Consider the following 10,028-nt stretch of genomic DNA (forward strand, 5'->3'; position numbering starts at 1 on the left):
ACTATGATCAAGTAGGCTTCCTCCTCGAGATGGTTCAATATATGAAAATCAGCAATGTAATCCACCATATAAACAAACTAAAAGAAAAAACCCACATGATCATTCCATTAGATGCTGAAAAAGCCTTTGACAAAAACCCAACACTTCTTCATGATAGGAGTATTGAAGAGATTAAGGTTAAAAGGGACATATCTAAACATAATAAAGGCAATTTACAGCAAGCATATAGCCAACATCAAATTAAATGGAGAGAAATTCAAAGCAATTCCATTAAAATCAGGAACAAGACAAGGTTGTCCACTCTCTCCTTATCTATTCGATACAGCACTCGGAGTTCTACTAAAGCAATAAGACAACAAAAGGAGATCAAGGGGATACAAATTGGAAAGGAAGAAGCCAAAGTAGCATTATTCGCAAATAATATGATAATATATATAAGCAGCCCCCGAAATTCTACCAAGTAACTCATATAAACAGCTTTTATGAAGTGATTGGATACAGGATTAACTCAAAGAAAAATCAGTAGCCCTCCTATATACAAATGACAAATGGACTGAGAAAGAAATCAGGGAAATTACACCTTTCACAATAGCCACAAATAATATAAAATACCTTGAGGTAACTCCAACAAAGCAAGTAAAAGACTTGTAAATGACAAAAACTTCAAGTTTTGAAGAAAGAAATTGAAGAAGATCTCAGAAGATGGAAAGATTGTCCATATTCATGGACTAGTAGGATTAACATGGTAAAAATGGCCATTTTTATCAAAAGTAGTCTACAGATTCAACACAATCCTCATCAAAATTTCAAAAAATTTGTTTTTTTTCGAGATAAAGTTTCTTTGTAGCTTTGGTGCCTGTCCTGGAATTAGCTCTTGTAGACCAGGCTAGTCTTGAATTCACAGAGATCTGCCCACCTCTGCCTCCTAAGTGCTGGGGTTAAAGGTGTGCACCACCACCACCTGGCTCCAAAACATTTTTTTTACAGACCATGAAAGAACAATGCTCAACTTAATATGGAAGAAGAAAAAACACAGGATAGCAAAAACAATCCTGTTTAATTGAAGAACTTCTGGAGGTATCATCACCCTGATTTAAAGCTGTACTACCGAACTAATAAAAACTGCATGGTATTGTCATAAAAACAGACAGACTGATCGATAGAATTAAATCAAAGACCAGACATAAATATACATACCTCTGGAACCTGAGTTTTGATAAAGAAGTCAGAAATACACAATGGAAAAAAAGAAAGCATCTTCAACAAATGGTGCTGGTCTAACCGGATATCAGCATGTAGAAAAATGCAAATAGATTAAGATACACTGAACCTAATAGGAGAGTTAGTGGGAAATAGCCTTGAACGCACTGGCACAGGAGATAACTTCCTGAACAGAACACCGGTAGCTCAGGCACTAAGATCAATAATCAATCAGTATGACCTCTTGAAACTGAAAAGCTCCTGTAAGGCAGTAACACCTTTATTGGACAAAGCAACAGTCTACAGACTGGGAAAAGATTTTTTTGCCAACCCCATATCTGACAGAGGGATAAAATCTAAAACATATAAAGAACTCGAGAAACTAGACATCAAAACACCAAATAATGCAATTAAAATTATGATACAGATATAAACAGAGTTCTCAATAGAGGAATCTCAAATGACCAAAAAACACTTAAAGAAATGTTCAACATCCTTAGCCATCAGGGAAATGGAAATCAAAACAACTGAGTTCCATGTTACACCTGTCAGAACGGCTATGATCAAAAACCCACAAGTGACAGCTCATGCTGGATGATGGAGAGGATGTGGAGTAAGGGAAACACTCCTCCACTGCTGGTGAGAGTGCAAACTTATACAGCCACTTTGGAATCAATATGGCAGTTTCTCAGAAAATTGGGGATCAATCTACCATAGGCCTAGCTCTATTACTCTTGAGCATATACCCAAAGGATGCTCCAACCTACCACAATGACACTCACTTGACTATGCTCATAGGAACTTTCTTTATAATAGTCAGAAACTGAAAACAACCTAGATGCCCCTCAACCAAAGAATAAAGAAAATGTAGTACATTTACACAAAGGCATAGTACTCAGCTGTGAAAAAGGATGGCATCATAAAATCTGCAGGAAAATGGATAGAACTATAAAAATTCATCCTGAATGAGGCAACCCAGATCCAGAAAGACAAACATGGTATGTACTCACTCATAAGTGGACATTAGCTGTAAAAGGATAGTCATAGACCCAGAGAGGCTAGATACCAAGGAGGCTCTCCTTGGGAAGAGATTTTTTGGGTGGGTGAGGATAGGAACAGGAGCGATCAGGCAGTGTGTATGTGGGGGAATGCAGGGAGAGTACTGGGAGAGACAACTGGAATTGGGGGGCATTTGGAGGTCACTGTGGAAACATAGTACTGTGGGAACCCCCTGAAGTCTATGAGAAGACGCCTAGTAATAGGGGATACAGAGCCTGAACGGGCCATCTTCTGTAACTAGGCAAGACTTCTGGCAGGAGGACTGGGGCATCAAACCAGTCACAAAACCAGCCTACAATATGTCCTGCCTGTAAGATGTGCTGGGAAATGGTGTCACAGAACTTGTAGGAGTGGCCATCTCATGACTGGTCCAACTTGAGGCCCGTGCCAAGAGAGGACGCCCACGTCTGACACTGCCTGGACGGCCAGGATCCAGAGCCTGGATAGCCTAGAGACCCAAGACAGAACCAAACATGACTGGAAAAGAAATCAATAACATGATTACTAATGATATTCTGCTGTGCTCACAGATCAGCACCTAGCTCAGTTGTCATCAGAGAGGTGTCAGCAACTGGTGGAAACAGATGCAGAGACCTACAGCCAAACACTGGCAGGAGTCGGGGAACCCCACAGAGGAAGGAGAGAGAGGAAAGGCTGTAGGAGTCAGAGGGCTCTAGGAGACCACGAGAAGATGGCCCACAGAATCACTTAAGCAGGGCTCATAGGAACGCACAGAGACTGAAGCAACTATCCCAGGTCTGAGTCAGATCCTCTGCATACATGTTATGGTTGTTTATTTTGGTGTTCTTGTGGGATCCCTAGCAGTGAAAATGAGATGTCTCTGCCCCGGGGGCTCTTTCCCTCCTACTGGCTTGCCTCATCCAGCCTTGCTGCGAGGGGCTATGCTTAATCTTATTGTAACTTATTATGCTGTGCTCAGTTGATGTCCCTGGGAGGCCTGCTCTGTTTTGAAGGGTACCAGAGGAGGAGGGGGTCTGGTGGAGAGGGAGAGGTGGAGGCAACTGGGAGGAGTGGAGGGAGGGGAGACTGTGGTCAGGATGTAATGCATGCGAGAAGAAAAAAAAAGTCTGTGTATTGAAAAAACAAAGCATAATTGTTCTCCCTGTCTGTTGGAAAAAGTCAGTCTGAGTGGCAGCGACATGAAGAATTGACGCATCCACCTTGGCGATCAACACACACAATGCCTAAGATGCAAAGCCCTCCTGACTGTTGGAAATCATTCGATAATTTCATTTTTAACTTTAGCCAGAACAGAAAAGAAATCTGCTACATTTGACCAAACTAGCACTGAAGACTTGCATCCTGAACTCCCCCAGCCTAGGAGAGCAAAGGAGCCAGTTTGTCAGTTTGGGGTTGGCAGAGTTAACCTTTGGCATTCTTCTCTTGGTAATAATCTTTGTTAACTAGTCTTATTAACTGAATTTTGACTTTTACTACAAAATTTATTATTTTGCTGCTACTTGAGTTCCCAAGAGAGGCAGATATAAGATGAGTTCTGTAACAGGATCCTTTTACCCGCTCAGAAAAGCATGCCGATGACTCTAGAGGTCAGGAGAGCAATCTGGAACAGTTCTTCAAGGCCACAGGCTCTATCTGCCTAGCTCTTACTGTGCTCCTGAAGGCCTGTTTGGTTTTACATTTAATATATATATATATACATATTCAATAATATATATTGAATAATATATATTCAATAATATTATATTTGAGACAGGGTCTCACTACGCAGCCTTGGCTGTCCTTGAACTCACTATGTCAAGCAGGCTTTCCTTGAATTCATAGATTCACCACAGGCATGTGCCACCATCCCCAGCATCCGAAGGTATTTTTGAAACTGACTTTGAAGCACCACAAAACCAAACCTAACTCTCCTGCTGAGCAAAGAGCTCCAGCATAGGGATGAGTGGAGAGATGGAAATAAACTCTACCAAGATTGAGGCTTATTAGAGATCAGGGAAAGAAAGATGGTGAAGGGAGGGAGGGAAGGAGGGATGGAAGGAGGAAGAGAGGAAGAAGGTAAGAAGGAAGTGGGAAGGGAAGGAAGGGAGGAAGACAGGAAGGGAGGAAGGCAGAGCAGGGAGGGCTGTCCTGGTATGCAGGCATAGGCCTTTAATACCAGTACTTGGGAGGCAGAGGCCAGCCATTCTCTGGGAATTCAAGGCATCCTGGTCTGCATAGTGAGTTCCAGGATAGCCAGGGCTACATAGAGAAAGCTTGTCTTAAAATAAATGACATAAAATACAATAAAGTAATGGTAAAGAACAGGGAGGGAGGGAAAGGAGGAGGACATCCTATAGTTACGGAGTTCTGGGCTCACATAGGGGAAGAGCAGATGTTGAGTATCTTTTCTTAAAAAAAATATTATCAGGGTGAAGCAGCAGCTTTCTACTTAGAGGAACCCAGAAGGACCTGCCAGACAAAGCAGTCTTGAGACCTTGCTAGCAATCTCTCTCTTTCAAACGGCCAAGGTCTCAGATGCCCTTCCCAACTTCAAGGCTGGCGCTGTGTCCTGGGTAGATTCTAGGACATGTTGTTGTCACCGCTAGTAAAGAGTCAGAGAAACCTCCCCAGGGCCCAGGTGCATCTCCAGCGTGTGAGGAATGATGGGCAGGAACCTTGGTCTTCCTCAGGGAAGAAGCTGAGGCCCTAGGCAAGTGAGCACTTACATTCTAGCTTATCCTGAGGTCTCCCCGTCTCCAACAGGGACAAGTAACACACGACATCCTTCAGGTACACCACGGGAGCATCTGGGCTTGAAGACAGAGCATCAGGATCCTCCCATGGGGCCACAGTCTCTAGGTCTTTAGGCGGTGCTTGTGTCTTTTCCATCTTTGATTCTGAAAGACAAAAGGAGAGCATCTAAGGACCTTCACGTCAGTAAACTTTAACTCTCCTTATGGTCCCAGCTTTTCCATGGTTGAGGAGAGAATGTTCTAGGGGTGTCAGAAAAATGTAATTAATGCATATGATGTGGCATTGTCACAGAAATCCAGGCTGTAACTGTTTTCTATGAATGGCTTCATTTTTTGATCCATTTAGGACTGAATGTCCTTGCAAAAAGTTTATCCATTCTCTGAGTTTCCAGGAAAGACGACAGTGTGTCCTGGTGATAACACAGTGGACAGATAAATGCCACTCACCATACTGCGCTCAATACTTCATTTGCAGAAGTAATTCTGGGTGGGCTTTCACCACATTCCTACCCTTCCTTAGCAGGGGACCTGAAGAGGCCTTTAGTCAATGTGGCGTCCCCAGATAATGGATGTGCGCTGTTGACTTGAGGCAACAGTGTCAAGGACCAGTGCCTCAGACCCATGGCAGTGCAGAGCCTTCCTCTAGCTCAGATGTGGATGCTCACAGTGCGTGCAGAACTAGCTTATATGTGGATGCTCATAGTGTGTGCAGAACTAGTTCATATGTGGATGTTCATAGTGCGTGCAGAACTAGTTCATACGTGGATGCTCACAGTGTGTGCAGAACTAGTTCATACGTGGATGCTCACAGTGTGTGCAGAACTAGTTCATACGTGGATGCTCATAGTGCGTGCAGAAGATGTTCCCTGTCGTCCATCCACTGTGTTCACCTCTTGGAGATTGCTACCCTACAGAGAGTGCATCTACTGAGTTAGTGAAGCCTGTCTCCTTGTTCAGCTGTATGTAATAGTCCTGTCTCATTTATCTGAGGTAATGACCCCACCCCCTTGATCAGCTGCTGTGCAATAACCCCGCTTCCTTGTTTAACTGTAGATGACAAACACTTGGCAAAGCTTCTGGGTTGCTGTGGCTTCCCCATCAGAGCCTAGACGGCCTAATCCTAGCTTTTCTGCACCTCTGCATCTGTCTGTCTTTTCTTCGTTCCCTCACTGCCCCAAGTAGGTCAGTCCCTGGAGCCATGCGAGGATGTGGTATCTCATAATTCATTTCTGAAAATATAGTTAAGGACAAATGAAGAGACTAAGATCCAAAAGGAAAACCCTACTCACAATCCCATTTTCAGAAACTAGGAAACCTTAACTATTTGCCAAGGAAATGCAGAAATGCTCCACGAGGAAAAGCTTCCCCCACACTCTGCCCCCTAGTTCAGAAGTACAAAATTCGTTATCAGTGAGAACAAGAGGGGTTTCATTTCACTATGCGAAGACGATTTCCTCAGGTACTTTGCTCTTTCTCTCCGCGGCTTGGCTACTTTCATACCCATGAGAACTCTTTTCATAGGCGTATGCACAACCCACAGGACACAACTGACTAGGGGCGGAACAGAACCCTTGCCAGTGGGCAAGCCCATGGAGGCACCATGGTGCCAACAAGCAGTGAGCGCTGTCAGTATGAACAGAGGTGGAGGCAGCCTCGATGGCAGTGCCTTCGGGCACCTCACACTATTCAGAGAACCAAAGAGCCACACGATGGGAGGGAACATTCCACCCTGGGACAGCAGAGCTGAGAGAGAAGGTCTGCCCTGTCCCGCAGCATGGGCTGTGAGTTAGAAAGGAGTTAGCTGTCATCCAGACTGACCGTAGAGGAGATGAGAGGTCTCTGCATTACAGAGGGACCATGCAGAGACCACGGCAGAACCGACAAAACCCAGAATGGAAGACAGAAGATAGGGGAAGAGAAAGCTTCACCCAGAAGGCGCAGAGGGTCAGAGGTCTGAAGGTAATGTTCTATTGGACAAGACACTGGAGCTGCGGGAAGACATAACCTCTAGTAAGTAAGGGCGGAAAGCTTCTAAGGTGACCCGGAAGTGGTAAAAAGAATTTGAATGAGATAACAAGAGAAATAGTGAGGTGGGAGAGATTGAGATGAAATTACTTCTGCAACCAAACTACTAAAATTATTCCTGGAAGAAATGACACCGAAATTCATCCAGAAATGTGGAAAACAAATGAGAACATAGTCCTTTGTACTGGGGAGTCCCTAATGCCACAAGTTACATCTGTGTGCTGAGGCTATTCATCCATTGGAACATCATCAATGGCTTCCACTTTGTCTATACCTCAGAGTAACACCAGACCAGATGTATTGTCCCACCTGGCTCAGCTGGTACCTGGACAGTAGCAAAAGTTTATGGGATGTTATATTTCAAGTAGGGCCCCTGAGGAAATGGGAGGCAAATGAGAGACGAGATGCCGGTTAGTATCTTAGCATTTGGAAGAAGTTTCCATGTTGTACCATGTTGTACCAGGGTGCGGGGAGGGGGCACTCTGGCAGATCCTGGCATTATCTGTGAGTTGAGGAAGAGCTGGGAGCCCGGAGTAGAGCCTAGACAGACAGACAGCCACCCACAGATATGTACAAGGTCACCTTCAGTTCTATAACCGAGTGGGACTTGTTCCTCCCTGGCGAGGAAACTGCCAGAGGCTGGGGAATGGGATGGTTATGGTTGGGATGGGCGTAGGGGAAGAAGCAGGACAAGGGGGACAAACTCTGGGATCAAAATAAAGGTCAGAATGAATGCTCATTCTCAGCAATGGGGTAGAAGGCCCTAGAATCCACATGTTACCATTGAGGACCCCCAAAAACTGCCTCAACAGTGAGGCAGCAGCGGCTCTAGAGGTTTAATGGTACGGAAACACTTGTGACTATTTCCAGAGACTCTCACTTTGCCCTAAACAAGCATAAAGATATTTGGTGAAATACAAAAACTGTCTATACTGTACTCAGCATTCAAGAAGAACTGCTAAGGATGTTATACAAATTCTCCAAGAAAAATTTAAAGGACAAGAATCCTACCCAACCCACAGAAGAAGAGCAGCATTGCTACACTGCCCAAATCAGAGACATCACAAGAGGGTGCATGAACACAGATGCAAAGGTTGCACAATATTAATATATCAGATAGAAGTTAGCAAAGACTTAAATAAATAGATACCATGTTAAAGGATTAGACCCTTCAAGATTGGATGGCGTTAAGATACCGTTCTTTCTAATTTTGAGTTCAGCAGATTGCTAAGACACAAGAGCAAAGATCAGCCACAAGACAAACCGCATTGAACTGTCTTTCATAAAAATTAAAAAAATTTGGATATAGGGGCTAAAAGCGATTCTTACTCTCCAGAGGATTCAGGTTTGGTTTCCAGCATCCACGTGGTGATTCACAACCATGATTACCCAAGTTATAGGTGTGATGCCCTCTTCTGACCTCCATAGGCACCAGACATGAGCATGGTACAATACATATATGCAGGCAAAACATCCATACAGGCACAGTTCACATAAAGTAAAATAAATTATCATCATCATCATTATTATTATTGTTATTTTGGTTTTTTTTGAGACAGGATTTCTCTGTGTTGCCTTTTGTTTCTGGAACTCATTTTTTAGATCAGGCTGGCCTCGAACTCATGGAGTCAATAATTCTTTCAAAATACTAAAAAATTTTGTTCTTCAGAAGACACTGTTAGCTCCAGGGAGAGGATCACTGGGTAAAACAAAAACTTTGAATGTTTTTTTTAAGGATGATTCATAGATGACCGTTAGTCTACTGAGCAGGTGACAGGAAGTCACCAGGAAAATGCAATCCCAGACCACAGTGAGATGCCGCTCTTTCTGTGTTAGAGCAAGGAGAAACGACAATGTCGATGAAGGACTGAGCGGCAGGGGCCTGTGTGCAGCCAGGTATGTAAATAGCCCAACAGTCTTGGCACGAGCTTGGCAATTTCCTTTGAACTGACGTGCACGGTGCCTGCTACGTGATAGCTGGTATTCCATTCCAAGGTCTTTGCTGAGGGGGAATGGAAGTTCTCCCTACAAAGACTTATAAAAGAATATTTACAAGTTTGTTTGCAATAATCCCAAACTGGAAACTAACCAAACGCCCCTGTTCCAACAAGTGAACTAATTATAGAAACTCTATATGTTAGAATATTAATTAACAAACAAAATATGTTGACAATTAATATACACAGTTAAATATCAAACTGATCATGCTGGAAAAAACAAATATAAGAGCTAAGAAAGGAAACAGTGCACGGTTCTGTTCACACAGAGTGCAGATGGTGCGGAGACAGTCATAGCGACAGAAGGCAGGGCTGGAGAAAGGACTTCATGCTGGATGGTGGATGCACTCATTCTCTTGGTGTCCTACTGGCTTCTATAGATGCACGCATACTTCAGAAGTTTTCCATTTTTTACTTCAAACGTGTGTCATTTATGCCAGCTACGGTTCAGCTGAGCTATGTAAGAGTAGTACTTCTTCCTGAAGATGGTCCAGTCATTAGAGTTCTGGGCGGATCATGAGTCACAGTTCTGGTTCATAACAAGGTTTAGTTTACTCCTGCAGGGAGGTCCTAGACACCGATGATCCCATTAGCATCCTTCCTTCTCATGCTCCCACATAGGAAATTCCCAAACCTCCAGTCATCCGCTCTCATCCAGCGGCCGCCCTGGTGCAAGCGCCTTCACTGAGGGCAGGCTGCACCTGCCTACTCTGCCTTAGTCCACTGTCTCTGCAGTACATGTTGACGTCCAGCTGGGCAGTGCTGCAGAAGGGAGACTTTGGGGACTCTAGCACTGACTGGGCTTGCGCTGGATTCAATCTGTTTTGTTTAAAACCTCTCAAAAGAGGTCTTTGCATTAAAACTGAGGTTCACCAAAAGTCTTGAGTGACAGGAATGTTTGTGACTATAATATTAAGCGAAAAGTGATTCGAACTTAAAAATTATATATAGCCTGATCGCAATCATGTAAGAAACCTATTGGGGAAAACCTATAAAATCATAGGCATTTAATTGCAAATATGGTTGAGCTCAA

The 10,028-nt window shown here is 43.7% G+C and overlaps 1 protein-coding gene across 3 annotated transcripts in view; it reads right to left on the minus strand.

Annotated features, from left to right (window-relative positions):
- Dgkg (diacylglycerol kinase gamma) overlaps positions 1-10,028 on the minus strand; it is a 211,389-nt gene that overhangs the window by 128,108 nt on the left and 73,253 nt on the right. For all 3 annotated transcript variants that reach the window (XM_013351586.2, XM_005344741.2, XM_026785221.1), the window contains one exon: positions 4,947-5,117. In XM_013351586.2, coding sequence (XP_013207040.1) covers positions 4,947-5,117 — 171 coding nt within the window. The remainder of the gene's footprint in view (positions 1-4,946; positions 5,118-10,028) is intronic.

This window comes from Microtus ochrogaster, chromosome 2, assembly GCF_000317375.1.
Source record: "Microtus ochrogaster isolate Prairie Vole_2 chromosome 2, MicOch1.0, whole genome shotgun sequence".
Lineage (NCBI taxonomy): Eukaryota > Metazoa > Chordata > Mammalia > Rodentia > Cricetidae > Microtus > Microtus ochrogaster.